The 15637-nt window shown below is 41.0% G+C and overlaps 1 protein-coding gene across 4 annotated transcripts in view; it reads left to right on the top strand.

Moving 5' to 3' along the window:
- Positions 1-15637, top strand: part of LOC108245503 (FERM and PDZ domain-containing protein 1) — a 39806-nt gene that overhangs the window by 14513 nt on the left and 9656 nt on the right. For 3 of the 4 annotated variants that reach the window (XM_017432464.3, XM_037974855.1, XM_037974856.1), the window contains 9 exons: positions 3503-3625; positions 4378-4541; positions 8404-8506; positions 8655-8700; positions 10289-10393; positions 12607-12702; positions 13540-13665; positions 13754-13873; positions 13972-14108. In XM_017432464.3, coding sequence (XP_017287953.1) covers positions 3507-3625; positions 4378-4541; positions 8404-8506; positions 8655-8700; positions 10289-10393; positions 12607-12702; positions 13540-13665; positions 13754-13873; positions 13972-14108 — 1016 coding nt within the window. In that variant the 5' untranslated portion in view covers positions 3503-3506. Of the gene's footprint in view, positions 1-3502; positions 3626-4377; positions 4542-8403; positions 8507-8654; positions 8701-10288; positions 10394-12606; positions 12703-13539; positions 13666-13753; positions 13874-13971; positions 14109-15637 lie in introns of those variants that run through there. The other variant, XM_025009620.2, reaches the window with a different exon arrangement.

The raw sequence follows: 15637 nt of genomic DNA, 5'->3' as shown, positions 1-15637 counted from the left end.
TCCAAAAACTGAGTCATTCATTCATCTCTTCTCAGATCAAGTCACGGTTTTTTTATGCATCTTTCAAAATAATTTGATTTTGTGTCAAAGCACCTGTTTCTTTGGTGCAGTCTAGTAAATTTGACCTTTTGACGATGTTACAGTATTTAAAGTCTTTGACTGACTTTTTTTTACTCACTTTAGAGGTTTTATATCTGTTGACTTGCAGAACTTCATGAATATCACTGATATAAGAGGAAGACTTGATCAAGATGTCAGATGAAGATGATTTAATTAAGAGCAAGGTCGGGATGGAGGAGGAAGAGAAATAGTTTTCTCCCAGCTGCTGGCAGTAAATAACTGTGCAGAAGATTATTTACAATATAAACAAACACATTCGATACCTGTGAATAATCCCTCTTCTTTTAAAAACTTGTTTGAATCCAAGGATCGTAACAGATAAAAGTAGATTTCACAATGTTTTGTTTTACCTCTCAGGGGTTGTTATTCATGTTTTCTAATATTCACTCATTGGTAAATAGAAGCACAAAAAGCCGGGTTTGTATAACAGTAATTTATCCAATCCCTCCAGGATTTCGTGGGCATTTTTGTGCGACATTGGGCTAAAATGCCTGATTTCGTGGGGCATTTTCCTAAAAGTTGCTTTTTTTTTTTTTTACTAAAATCAATAAAAAACCACAACTTTTAATATATAAACCCAAAATCCTTCCTAGTTTTGTAAGATAATTACCAAAAAACATTGCCATTCTCAAAAGGTGCTTTATTTGAGAACTTTGATAGCTTCTAAACTGACATTCATGAGCATTTCTGGATTGTCCCTGGTCTGCAGCTCTCCTCACATGTTTTGCAGACACAAAGTGTTTGTCGATGCGTTTATGTTCCATGATTACACTGCAGGACGTGCAAAACAGCTGCAGCTGGGGAGGAAACTGGTTTGCTGAAATCTTTGTGGGCAAATGTGAAGCATTAGCGCACATTTTGGCTTCGGTCGCTGCTCCTGCACGCTCCCGGCATTCTGATGTTAACAGGAAGTGACGTCACGTGTCTTCTTCCTGAGTTATTTGGGGTTATTTTGTATTCCACGCTACACAAACCCACAAAGAAGAGACTAGACCGCAGAAACGGTGGCGAATCACTTTAGAAACAATAAATATTGGGTTAAAGTTGTGGGAAAGTTGCGGCGTTTTGGGCAAAGTTGCAAAAAGTTGCAATTTTGCGGGGTTTGCTTGATTTTGCGTTAATAGTTGCGATCGAAACATCGCAAAATCCTGAAGGGTCTGATTATCACATCTCACCCATAGATTCTCATGAATGTATTTTTGCTTCTGTGTACGTCAAAAGAGCTGAACTATCACTTTAAGGCCAGCAGAGTTTTTTGGGAAATGTTGTAAACAATCAGTTTATGGTTATTTGCGATTTTAAGAAAAGCGACAGCAGCAGCAACGATGGTAGCTGTAGCACTTCCTGCAGGAACATCGTCGTATTTCTGCTGGAATAATGATGTGCTGTGAAACTGACAGAAGTGTAAAAGTTTATAAAATGTCCCACTTTGCTCAGATTAGCTGTAAACGCTTATTAATCTGAAAAGCTATCCACGACAGGTGAGATATTAATTTTTCATATCTGTTCCAAGGTTTAGAGCAGTGGTTCCCAAACTTTTCAGCTTCTGACCCATAAAATAACAGTGACAAAGGTGTGTGACCTCATCTGTTGGCTGTTTAAATATCCAAAAATAGTCACGATGCTATTAAATAAGGGCATAATGACAACACAAACAGTCTTAGCATCCATTTAGCTATTTTTTAAATCATTATTTCAATTCTCTGTAACAATTATGGTGTAAATATATCATAATAACCGGGTTTTTAATTGTAACTTGATATCTGGAGACCCCAATTTTGGGAATCATTGGTTTAGATCTTTCGAAATGGGGTTCTGTCACTTTAATAAGTGTGTTTGTTGTAAGCTGATACAGCATTACGTAAAATGTTAGAAAATTCCACAATGGCCCATTAAGACGCTCTGAGGACCTGGACCAGACGTGGGTCCATTACATCACGGGGACCACCACAGGCTTTTATCAGTCCTCTGTGACAACCAGCTGCCTCACCGCTGCACAGCGGGGACCCATTTATAGAACAGAACATCGTTTTTAGAAATCAGGAACCATCGATACGGATGGTTATTGCACCAATTGGCTCATTAATCAGACTGAGAGCCCATCAGGTGACCTCACTGTTGGCCTCGGCCCACAATCTGAACAAACCCATCAATTCATATGGCTGATGTTCTCCAGTTTCTGTTTTATTTCCTCATCCGATTAAATTTAGGGCTGAGTATAGTCTATTTTGGTGAAGTTTAGTCCCAAACCATCATGTTTGATTTGTTCTTAAACTGAATAAGATAAAAGACTTGGATCCTTGATATTATAATTTAATTTACTAACTTTATATGTATCTGATAACCACCTCTTCTTGACATAAATAATGTCATGGTGTTTGTCTTTAATCCTAGTCTCTGTACAATCAGAAACGAGCTGTGTTCGCGTCCTCGGCACAAAGTCGCAGTCGTATTGAGGAGGTTTGACCACGTCTCTGCTTTTTGCAGATGATGCGGTTCTGCTGGTGTCTTCGGGCCACGACCGTCAGCGTCCTCTGTGGCGGTTTGCAGCTGGGTTGAGAGTCAGTGTCTATAAATGTGAGACCATAGTTCTCAGGGGAAGGCAGAGGAGTTTAAGTATCTGAAAGTGATGGAAGGATGGATGTGGAGAAATGAAATGACCTTCTTCAGTAAGGTTCCCGAGCTCAGTTTTAGAAATAAGGTGAGGAGGGTTTCCAGCCATATCCTACTGGGAGGAAACCTCGGAGCAGATCCAGAACTCCCTGAAGGGAGACTCCTTGGTACCCCCCAGGAGGAGCTGGGGAGGAGAGGGGTCTGGGTTTCCGTCCTGGACCTGGTACCTCTCCAACTCACAGATTTTACCAGAAAAACAGGTGACAGGTACAGGATGAAAGGTATCTTGACTCCTGCGAAGCTCAATGTACGGATTTTCCTCTGAAAGTCTTTTTATTGCATGTTTTACTGATGTGATGGAGTCCGATTTTACACCTATTAATGTCGGGGATATTTGAGTTTCATCTCTACTGCGTTCATTTCTGTTCACTTCCATTTTAAAACAAACTAGTTCCTGGGATCTATATCTGAACTAAGGCCTGCATGTTCTGTGCCGTTATCTTCTGTCTTCACTGCTGGAAGCACAAAAGTTCACATTTTTCCCCCACAGTGTCACAGAAACCCCCTGACTAAAACCCTATATGTCTTCATTCAGGACTTATCATCCCTGCTTTTGTATAAAGGTTGAGTGTTTGCCTGATTTGTGGGTAGTCTTTCACACGTGGACACATCTGTGGAACGTCATCATTCAGTCACGTAACTCGGACACGCTGATGGCGTCCATTGTCGAGAATTATCAGCAAGTCGTTTGTCTTCGGCTCTCTGGCAGGTAAATGGAGCTGCAGGACCGAAGCCGGTCCCCGTCCCGCAGGACGAGCCGAGTGGAGCAGGTGGTGGGACGATGGCTGAGACGGTCCCGGGACTTGGGCAGCAGGTCCCACTCGTTGAGCAGGTACAGGTTTGATTAGGATGGATTTCCAAATGTTTCCTTGTCTAGTCGTGTTTCAATAGGTAGTGAAGAGCAAAGTCGTATGATAAATAATGAAATATTAACCATCTTTTATTGCGTTTTTTTAATCAGTTCTGTTTTTTCAGAAGTGTCAAGCTTTAAGCATGCATTTATGAAAGAAATAAAGAAATAAACTTCTTTACAGCCCTATCCAGCAGGTCTAACAGATGATTAAATCCATTTTAAAGAGTAATTTTAACTTTTTGCAAACTGAGTTTCAGCTCTTTTCATTGGATGAAGCACTAAACCTGAAATGCAGCATTAGCTAATATAAAAATAGTAACAGAATAAGATTTCACTGCAAAAGCTCTGAATCCAGTGCAGTAGCAGCTGATTTCACAGTTTCTTCTGCAGATGTTCTGGCTGCTGGAGTTCAGGGGGCTTTTACCAACATGTTTACAATCTCTTATTTAATATAGCCTTGTTTATATTCAGATCACGCTTTGTTTTGTCCGTTCTTTTAGTAATCTGGTGCTGAATTGAACATGGCAGCGTGCAAATGCAGTGTCGTTGAAACCTGATAAAAACCTGTATCGTCTTAAAATATGTTTGAATTTAAACCGAGCTGCTGTTTTTCCTGTGTTTTCCAGTATTTGTCCTCATTTCGTATTGATATTTTGTGAAATTTATCAGTTTCTTGAAAACGGAAATTTCTTGAGAAATTCAGACGCTGTAGTAAAACGTTTCCTCTCCAGAGATTGTGTGGCAGTCGACGGAAAGGCGGCAGAGTCCGGCAGCTCCGAGCAGAGGAACTACCCATTCCGCTTCAATGTTCAGATCCAAAGAGACCCGAGCCTCAGCTGCCACGGCCTCACGCTTTCATCCCAGACCCCCATCCTGGTGCAGGAGATCACCACAGGTAGGACCAAACTTATCGTCCCCGCCTTCCACGCAGGTTTTAAACTCAGGTAACTTCATGATGAAAGGGGTCGAGTCTTATAAACGACGTGATACCAGAAGATCTGTCATGATCTGTTAGCGCTCTCAGCTACTTTAGCTCAGAATCTGTAAAATCAATCAGGTTGTTGTCGTTTATTCTGTTTGCTAAAGTTGATTAGCTGCGGTGGCCATCTTGAATCCAAAAGCTAATGAGCTGTAGATGAACTTTCCAGTGATTTCTTTCTGAGAGTTTCTCGAAAATCCATCCGCTGGTTCAAGAAACACTCCAGACAAGTGAACACTCTGACAAAAACGTTATCAGCTGCTACATTTTACTAGTTTGTTCCTAAAATGAAGCAGAGTTTCTAACTGGTCGACTCTTATGCCCCTTTTCCACCGGCTCTAAAGGTCCCGGCTCCACTCTACTCAGCTTGCTTTGCGCACATTTCCACCTGCATTTTTTCGAGGCCGGTCCCTGCTTTTTTGGTCCCTGCTTCCGAGTAGGGCCAGCTGGGTGGACGGCACAAGCTTAGCTCCTGTTCACTCATTGGTCGTGGGTGTGACCAGATGCAAGCATAAAGAGCGAAGGTAGGAATATAAACAACAGCGTTAGCTTACCCTGCAACGTTTCTGCCATCTGTCCCCCAGCTGAAGGCGCTGTAAAGCCTGAAATCTCCGGCGGATAACAGCTGTCCTACTCCGCGCAACAATCGCGGCATCCAGAGCATTTCTTCCACTGCGCCTCTCTTCCTGAAGTCTCAGGAGAATCCCCATAAGTTTAAAAAACAGCAACAACACAGGGCCAACGTTCTCCATAGCGCTTCCGTTGTTTGTAACTAACTTGCGCCAAGTTTCGGTAGCGCACCCGAAGACGGAGGAGGAGGAGGGTAATAATCTGCATCAGGAAGCTGCAGGTTGATTTGATCCCAGTTCCTGAAGGTCTGACTGGTTTGACTGTCATCATGTTGTAGCTGCCAAAATGACTGTTTCCTGCTGCAGTCTTTTCGTGAGCCTCACCATTTCTCTTTAACGATTATAAATTTAGTCCCTATGTGGCTCTGAATCTGTAAAACAAAAGAAAGGACCTGTTTTCTCACATGAACTTATATTAAATGTGTTTTAAATGAAGATTCGAAAGGACAGAACAGGACAGAAAATCCAAGTTGCTGTCACCTGTCAGATTCCCAGTTCTGTTTGTTTGTAGAACTCATCGGTTGTCTTTAATTTGAATAAAGTCACAGTCCTCTGCAGATTAAAGTGTGAACCTGAGCCAGACCGCTGCAGACCTCTGATCAGTACGAAGCAACAAAAGTAAAAAGCCCCAGAGGAGGCTCTTACTGCATGCTGATACTGCAGAGACGCAGAGAAAATTACATTAACAAAGGAAGTGCAGAGTGGCACTAATGCTGAAGTTGTGGGAGTTTAAAGCATCTGTAGACGTTAGAAACAACCAGAACTCCAAGAGAACATTTCTTTTAATTTACTTTAATAAAGTGATGTAACTAAATATGAGCAGAAGTGAGTATTCTGCGTCATTTCCAGAACTTTATATTCTGCAGTCGGAAATTAAATGTTTCTCCAAATGTAATGATTTTTTTTTTAACTTCAGCTGCAAACTAAAAATATCAAACTAGACGTCATATTTATCATAACTACTGTGCTTTCTTATCTTCAGTGCAAAGTTTGGCTCCTTACATCAGTATTCACGATTGTTTTCAGGCTGATTATATATTTATTTTTAATCCATGCATTATCTGCAGCTCGCTCCGGAGTCAGCATTTTAATTTTTTATGCTGTATATTATTTTTAGGGGATATTAATATGAGTAAATATTACTTCATGTCCTGTTGAACTTATTGACATTTTGCTATAATCTAAATATTGTTTGTTAGGGGTCCATGTTTCTCTTTTCCCACATTTACTGTAATTCATTTTACGCATCACAACTTTATTTATTATTAAAAAAGAAAAGACATAAAGGAAACTTTTAAGATGGCAGCCTGTTAAACATCTCAACTGAAGTGGGTCATATAAAGTCTGAGCAATTATTATTTATAATTTAAAAATGTTTACGTACAGCAAAAAGATAATGAAATGTTTTTAAATATTAATTACAATAAATGGTTTAAAATCAAATGTTGGCATCTGATGAAACCTGAAGTTGAGCTGGACTTTATGAACAGTTAATATCTTACCTGCTGCAGATAACTCTTGATTGAGAAAAACGAGTTAAAAACTGGTAAATAAGAATTAGTTGGAAACAGATTTGAGTAAAACCGAAGTCCAGATGTGATGAAAGGATAAATTAAAGACAATTAAACTGTTTTTCAGACCAGGCTGTAAATGTGTTCCTGCTTTGATGCTGAAGGTGCAGAGGACCAGGATTCTGACTCCCCCTGAGGTCCAGGGGCCAGTTTACAGAACCTTTTATTATCCTGTGGCCATCTGTTTCCACACACACACACACACACACACACACACTGTTGCTCATGTCACCGGGGGCCTCAGCGAGTTTTGGCTCAGCTTTCCGTCTCTCTGGGAGCATCTTGACAGTGAAATATGAATCCTTAATTTAAAAGCATCTTCAGTGTCGCCGGCATCTGTTCATGTTTGTTTTAAAGGAAATGTGTGTGTGTGTGTGTGTGTGTGTCTGAGCTGAAGGATTAGGCGACGTCGCTGCAGAAAGATGTTATCGATTAAATCAGCGGTGATGAATGGGAGCCTTGATCGGATGATGAATTTGACTAAGAATTGACTCCGTTTGGTTTGCGAACAGAAACATAACTCAGGCGAATCGATGAATTTCAGTTCCTCCTCTTCGATTTTATTTGACTTTTTGGGAACTTTCATGGGAGTAAATCAAAAAGTTAATCAGCTGTAGATGATCATTCAGGGATTCTTTTTCTGAGAGTTTTATTAAAATCTGTCCACTGATTCTTGAGATATTTTGCTAACAGGGCAGACAGACGGAGACTACAGGGCCACACAAATAAAAATCTGATTTTATAACAAGAGAAATGTAGTTTCCTGTGAAAATGAAGGGTTAGCTCTGCTGAAGCAGCTGAAACTGATTTGTTAAAGCTAAATGTAACAAAAGGCTAGCCAAAAGCTAAAAATAGCCACAAGGCTAACTGTAAGTAGCAGAACAGTAGCTTGAAAGTAAAAGTAATTAAAGAAGATAAAGAAGTAATTTTGTTGAATCAGAGTTTCTGAAGGAACTGAAGAGGTCTTGATGTATTTCTATGGGGGGGAAATTTGTAAATAAAGGTAAATATTTCTAAAAGTATAAAAGTTACGAAAACCAAAAGTCATAGCAGCTATGTGCCAAATGAGCCGAACCTTTTGATATGAGTAAAATAGCGCAGAGTGTGCAGAAGTAGTTTAGATTGCAAACAAAAACAACAGTTTGAATGCTGACTCAGCAGTCGAGAATAATTTCAACGAGCATGAAGACTTAGGACAGCGGTGCCCAATCCTGGTCCTGGAGGGCCGCTATCCTGCATGTTTTAGATGTTTCTCTGCTTTGAAACACCCGATTCGAATGACTGAGTGATTAACAGGCTTCTGCAGAATCTGCAGACCTGCTGAAGAGCAGGGAAACATCTAAAACCTGCAGGATGGTGGCCCTCCAGGACCAGGATTGGACACCACTGACTTAGGAGTTTCACACAGAAAGAAGGCCGAACAGGCAGGCGATGTCTGTCTTTGTGACAGAAATATCCCCTCCGTGTGGAGCGAGCAGTATGAAAACATTATGCTTGGTGCGAGATGAAAGGAGATGGACACGGCGAGCAGCGAGCTAATTGAAGCCCTGACGACACGAGGACGTTTTGTGTGTCCAGGTGGTCCTGCAGATGGCCGACTCGTCCCCGGAGACCAGCTCGTGAAGATCAATAACGTCGCTGTGGATGACCTGACCCCGGAGCAGGCTGCTGAAATCATCAGGTCTCCACACACACACACACACACACACACACACACACACACACACACACACACACACACACGATTATGGATGCTCCAGGAAATTCTGCTTGAAAGGAAGACATTTGTCTCAGTTCTGAGCCCGGCGTCCTCCCTCCATGTTTTTCAGGGAGTGTCACGATACGCTGACAATGACCGTCGTCAGAATCATGCAGGTGAGTCTGCCGGGTTCAACCAACAAAGACACCTTTCAGAAAAAATTACCCTTAAATTAAAATGGATGTTTTTTCACTCTGGCTCTAATTTTTAAATGTGAAATAATAATGAGGACCAAAACTCTCTGCAGTAGGAGCCATTAGGTGTGACTGAAAGCTGCTAAATGTCTGCAGTGGTGATCGTGCTGCAGCTAACGGGCTCAGAGTGACGCCACCAACGTCGGATTTATAATTAAACATTACGACTGTAGCCACATTCAGCAGGATTTCGTGTTGCAGATGATTCTCCGCTTCTACCACATGAAGTTTACCTCCATTATCTGTACATTTGTGCAGGTTGTAGTCATTTTTGTGTTGGCTGTGGCAGCCATCTTGAATGGGATCGGCTTCAGAAGTTATCAGGTGATTAATTCCTGAGAGCTTCATTCAGATCATGAGATATTTTATCGTTCCATCTTCCTTCAGCGGCAGGCAATAATAAGAATGAGACGTTACTGCAGGCAAATAATCGCAGAAAAGCAGTTTGTATAAGAGACGCACTGCAGCTGAAAGAGTAAAGTAACAGAGTTTGAGTACAAAACATTTTATGAAAACAAATTCATGTGTTGAGTTCGTAAAATGTGTCGACAAAATATCAAACCTTTTTTGCAAAGAAGAGTGTTTAGTTTTTGACAATGGCTCCTCCAGGACAAGCAGGAATAAATATTACATCAATGCATCATTTCCAAACAAGAAAAGTCTGAAAAGCATCTCTGAGGACTGCAGATGTTGTTGTTACTTATATCCACCCTCCTCTGGTTGCTGTTCGGCTTTTCTTCTGGAATTTCTTGTAAACACGTAAATGAAAATGTGCCCCAAAAAGACCCGAGGACCACCTTCAACCAGCCCCTGATGTCCTGAAATAAAACAAAATAAAAGAATGCATATCGCCCGCCTCCTTGCATCTCAAAGTTTCAAACATCACGTCGTCTGTTCGCGCTCAGAATACATGTTGAGGATGACTCTCAGCCACTACCACGCCTGATTTTAGTTAAATATCTGTACCGTTCACTGAGGAATGAACATTTCTGTGTTTGCTAAGCTGGATTAGGGTTGAGTGTTTCATTTGCAACCAGAAGTTTGTTATCGTGGGGCTTCTTATTAGTTGAAAACCTGTCATTATTTATGTTCCCCCCATGTTCACCGCCTGTTCACACAGGGGTTTAAAGAGCTGGTCTCAGCAGAAATACCAGATCTTCTTGGCTTGAGACGTAAATGATTCAACAATCTCGCCTCCAAGTTTCCAGCCCTTTATCACCCTGATAGCTGACATGTTAAACCCCGAAAGCTGCAGCTCCTTCTCCATTTTTATCACTTATTCTGTATATTTTTCTGCATGCGTGAGCCTCGTAGGTTGTATCTCTGTAACTGATGCGGGTGCTTGCATTACAGAGAAGTAGAAGAGTAAATAAATGGCTCTTCCTCAGAGCTTCTCATCAGCGGCTGTGCTGATGGAAGCACTTTTACCAAGTGATTCATCGCTCACTTCTCCTCCAGGAAATCATTAGAGGTTTGAGGAATCTGTAACAAAATGTGTTCCTCGTCTCAGGGCCCAAAGTCGTCGTTCATCACTCCTGAAAAGAGGGCCAAGCTCAGGTCCAACCCTGTGAAAGTTCACTTTGCTGAGGAGGTGGAAGTCAACGGACATTCTCAGGTAAGTTTTCTATCCGTGACGCAGAAAAGACGAGACGGAACAGATTCAAAAAAGGTTAAAAAAAACAAAACAACTGGACTTCTGTTATGTAGTTGAAGATGTTTCGCTTCTCAATTCAGAAATAGAGAGTTGAGCTTTTAAAGCTGAGATGTGATGTAAGCTTGCAGATTGTTCTCACTCTCCTAACAATAGAGGCTCATTAGGGTCCTTGTTCGTCTGACTCACTGATGGGCCCCTCTGGTCACAAGTGCAGGTGCTGATTGGAGTGAAACTGACTTGGGATCAGGCCTACAGCTGGAATCTGAGACCTCCTCTGTTCAATGTTTGTTTCTCCTTTTTGACGTAGATGGCTTCTTTTACCCCCCTCTCCAACCATCTGAATAGAGTTAATGCTTGAGATTGTTTCATCTGAGACCCTGTTGTTAACCTTTGGGGCAAAACGGAATCAAACAGCTGATTAAGGTTTGGATTATCAGCCTTTTTATCAGTTTCACAGATTTTTAAAATGTTTCAGGATGTTTGATTTCACTTGTTCGGACTCTGTGGTACAAACAGTGACTATGTTTGAGTTGTCAGACATTTTAAGGGCTTAAAAACGTCTTACAGGATATAGAAACAGTGCTTTAAAGACTTTGTAGAGCACTTAGGTAGAAATGGACCATAATGCACTGCAGCTTGAGCCACCGCAGCAGGCTAATTAAGGTTAAAGCTATTGTCCCCAGCTCATTATTGCCTTTAATTACCCAGACGTCTCTTAGATGACGTGTGTTTTAGTCATCATGAAGCTGTGCGGCTTGCCTTTTATTATTTCCACTCAACTCCAAAAACTGTTGCTCCTTATAAAATTAAACAAAATTAAAGACACCCACTGCTACGTCATGAGGACCAGTCAATAAAAATGAATAAAGTAACAAACAAACTTTTCCTTTAATTAAAAGTTTGTAAGTTAAATCTGTGAATAGCTGCCAGACGCATTTGTTTACCTACAGAAACAGAAAGAAATTACTGAAAATAGGTCAACAATGGAAAGGCTGTTTGGGGCAGGGGTGTCACTAGGTTTTAAGGACATGGGGGGCTTAGCCCCCAGGAGTTGCACAGGATGTGAGCAAACGTAGTGGGCGAGAACAAAATTTCTCAAACAGCTAACAAAACCTGAGTTGCTTTTCCACATTTTTGGACACATTTAACAGATACCTTACTGTGTAAACGTTTTAAGCAACTAATTATATTTTTATTCAGAACATCAAACAAGAAATATGTTTACAGTTTTAACAAGAAAAATTAACATTTTTTTATTTTATTTTGTGAATTATATAGTTATTTAAACTCATATTCTGGCCACATTATATTGAATTTTTGTAAAAAAAAAATAAAAAATTTGACACCAAAATTATTTAGGGGGGCTTGAAAACATTTTAGAGGGGCTTCAGCCCCCCTAAAACAGGCCTAGTGACACCACTGGTTTGGGGTGCAGAATTCAGACAATTTGGACGTATTTGTACATATTTACACTCAGATTAGGCTCAAAAAATCTCATAAAAATAAATGTTTTGTTCTTAAAATCAAGGAAGATGTTCTGAAAAGCTCATCAGATTAAAAGCAAAAATTAATCTATTAATTTCTTCGTTCCTTTAACATTTTTGTACCTTAAATATCCGATTAATCCCTTTTTTTGGGGTTGTAATTGTTGTGTTTAGAAGCTGTGTCCATTTTAACCCCCTCAAAGCACGCTGGTTTACACTTGTCAGTGATGTTTCACGCACGTTCGCCTCACTCGGACCGCTCGGGGTTCCCTTCCTGCCTCTGGATGTGATATCAGCTGGACGAGGAAAGCCACAGAGGCTGGAGTGCCCATTACTAAAGACGGCGAGAACACGGGTCGATATCTGCTCCTTCCTCCAGCCTTAATGTCTGTGATTACAGGACAATAAACATCAGATTATGGACAGAAAAGTGGCCGTGTTCTGGACCTTTAAGACAGAAGGAAAACCAGAAGCTCTTTGTTTGAACTTGAAAGCATTCAGGCTTCGGTGTCAGCAGAGGAAACTACTTTCTAAAATCATAAAACAAAGATGAGGTGGGAACAGAGAAGAAGAGAAGATTTCAAGACAAAAACTGAGGCAACGTTTTACAGTGAAATGCAACAATTCTGCTTGTCTTCCTGTCAGCAGGTTTTAACAATAAAATGAAAACATCTGCTGGTTTATCCTCAGGGGAACTCGCTGCTCTTCCTGCCGAACGTCTTGAAGGTGTATCTGGAGAACGGGCAGACCAAGGCCTTTAAATTTGAACCCGGCACCACAGTCAAGGTATTCTCTAACGAGTCGCAGCCGTTTGTAGATCTGAATCTAACGATTATTATCTGAGAGTTTCAGTAAAATCACCTCAGTGGTTTAAGAGAGAGTTTGTGAACAAACACGTGCAAACAAATGATATTTATGTAATTTATATTCAGCATTTTGTTTATGTAATTATTAGATTTTTGAGTAAAAATGATCATTTTACAATATTTGAACAAACCTGATAGGCTTTTATTTTGGTAAGTTGTGTAACATTTTCCTTCACGGCTCATATAACAACATTGTTTTTGCTCAAATTCATGACAAATTGTGTTTTTTACACGTTGAGCAAAAGTAAAACGCCTGTTTGTTTTATAGTAACATTAAACTTTTACGAAAAGTGACTTTTGCGATTAAAGTGAGCTTCACAAAGTTCATCTTGTTACTTCCCATCTGTGCTCTGAGTGTCTGCATGACAAAAACTCTTTAAATAAACATGTTAATAATCAGAATTTTCACTCAAGCTCTCATTTTGTTCAGTTTGTTGACAAATCAAGTCCAGCAGGCATCCAAGTTTTCCCTCTGAGTTACCTCGGTGCAGAAACAAGATGCATAAGTTATTTGGAAACTTTGACCAGATTTTATTGCTCCACTGAATGCTTAGCTGGTCACAAAGATCCTAGCTGGGACCAGGTTTTACATTTAAGATGATTTTAACTCTATGTTTAATGTTTTTGCCACTCTACACAGAGTTGTAAAACTGACTTAGGTGCATTTCTTCCTTCGTTAAAGACTTTTAACAATTGGATCAGTTCCAACACTTCGTCTGTTGTCATGAAATCAAAATGTCTTCTCTTTCCACGTCAGGACATCGTGATGACGCTGAAGGAAAAGCTGTCTCTGGGTCGTATCGAGCACTTCTCCCTGGTTCTGGAGCAGCAGCACGGCAGCAGCAAACTCCTGCTGCTGCACGATGACGAGAGGATACAGCAGGTGCCGAAACTACCCGAGGGTGGACTTCAAACCTTTACCTGCCGTCAGAAACTGATCTGTAAGATAACACGCACCCGTGTGTCCTCAGGTGGTCCAGAAGAAAGAAGTTCACGACTACAGGTGTCTGTTCCGGGTTTGTTTTCTGCCCAAAGACCTCCGGACGCTGCTGCAGGAAGATCCCACCACCTTTGAGTACCTCTACTTGCAGGTGCGGCTCTAGTTTGGAGCAAATGGTGAAATGGAAACGATCAGATTTGATGAGACTTTTAACCACCTGTGCCGTTCTTGCGTCTCTGTGTTCGTTAGGGGGTGAATGACGTGCTGCAGGAGCGCTACGCTGTGGAGATGAGGTGCAACACGGCGCTGAGGCTCGCCGCGCTGCACATTCAGGAGAGGCTGGTGAGCTGCGGACTGTCCCCCAAAGCCAACCTGAAGACCGTCACGTGAGACACCTTTTCAATTCCAGCAGTAAAGACGCCAAAAACGATGTGGGGTTTATAAATCCTCTTCCACCTCAGTCTGTCATCCTGAGGCGTAAAACAATCGCCAAATCTTTCGTGCGAGTTTGCTCGCTGTGGCGACCCCTGAAGAAGGGAGCAGCCGGAAGAACAACAGCATTTCTATTTATCTGATAACGTTTATCAAACCTGGTAGAATAAAACAAATGGTCTCATAAAAATGATGCCTGAGGCCTCTGTACATTACATTCAGTCATTTAGCAGAAGCTTTTATCCAGTGAAGAACATCATTCAAGCTTTAGCTCAGTGGGAAACCCTGACCAAGCGTTCAGGACTAAATTGATCCACAAAGAAAAGGCGGCGGACGGTTTGACGAGTCGGGGTGTTAAACTACAAGCAGTTCTCAGGAAGCTGCTTCTGCTCTGAGAGAATCTGGTATCTTGTTTCATTGTCTTATAAATGTCAATAAGAATGATCCGCCTGGTGCGTGAGGATGGATGGCATTTCTGAGACAAAACACTAAACTAAAAGATAAAAGTAACAAAAAGGGTAAAACTTTTATAATGCTAGGCATATAAATATATATATATATATATATATATATATATATATAATGCTAAAACCTGAAAGAAGCAGAATTGAATTCACAATTCAACTCTCATCTAAATTTATCTCAATTTATCTCTGTATTTTTATGAGGAAACTGTTTTAAATAAAGTTTTTTTAAATAAATAAATGAACCAAAAGTCATAGCACTTATCTCCTAAATGTGTGCTAAAATAGTACAAAGTCTGCAGAAAGAGTTAAATTGCAAATAAAATACAGAAAAATAAAAAACACAAAAACAGCCGAGTTTCGACATGAAGATCACTTAAAGCGTGCTCTTCTTTTATTTGCCTTTATTTGTTTTTATCTCATTATGAGATGATGTTTCGTTCCGTTTCAAACAACTTAATTCTGACGTTATTGACTTTATTTCGATACGAGCAGCCACGTTGTCGTCAAAAGTCTCTCAAATCTTTCTGTGATGTCGCCACGGAGACGAGCATCTCTTCAAGCTCCCTCCGGTTGGTCGTAAACCTCCAACCGAGGACCTGAAAGGATGTAAACGTTCTATTCTCATTTTAAATCCTGCTGCCGTACAAAGATGCCAACTTACGGCCGTTAAGGCTGTCGCTGCCTTGCTTGGCGGCTCTGAGGTGTAAGAACAATGGGTTGACTTCAACCTCTGCGCTGCTTTAATCCTTTCATAAATCCCACAGAGCCAGCAGGACCAAAGGGTTCAATAAATGGGGCTAGAGGAGGTCACTGATTTATTTCTGGTTAGATATAACCAAGACTTCCTGTAAGCACATTCATCCTCTAACCAGGGCCGTAGCTCCCACTGAGGACCCCGAGGTCCGGACCTCAGTGTTTCTCTGCTGTGTATAAAAACATGAATCCAAACAAGGCTTTTGAACGGCGTGGTTCTCTGCGTAGCTCCACCAGTTTCCTGTAGGAGGCGCTGCAACTGT

The sequence above is a fragment of the Kryptolebias marmoratus genome, linkage group LG3 (assembly GCF_001649575.2).
Source record: "Kryptolebias marmoratus isolate JLee-2015 linkage group LG3, ASM164957v2, whole genome shotgun sequence".
Lineage (NCBI taxonomy): Eukaryota > Metazoa > Chordata > Actinopteri > Cyprinodontiformes > Rivulidae > Kryptolebias > Kryptolebias marmoratus.
Note: the sequence above shows the minus strand (reverse complement) of the source record. Positions and strands in the feature narration are given on the sequence as shown.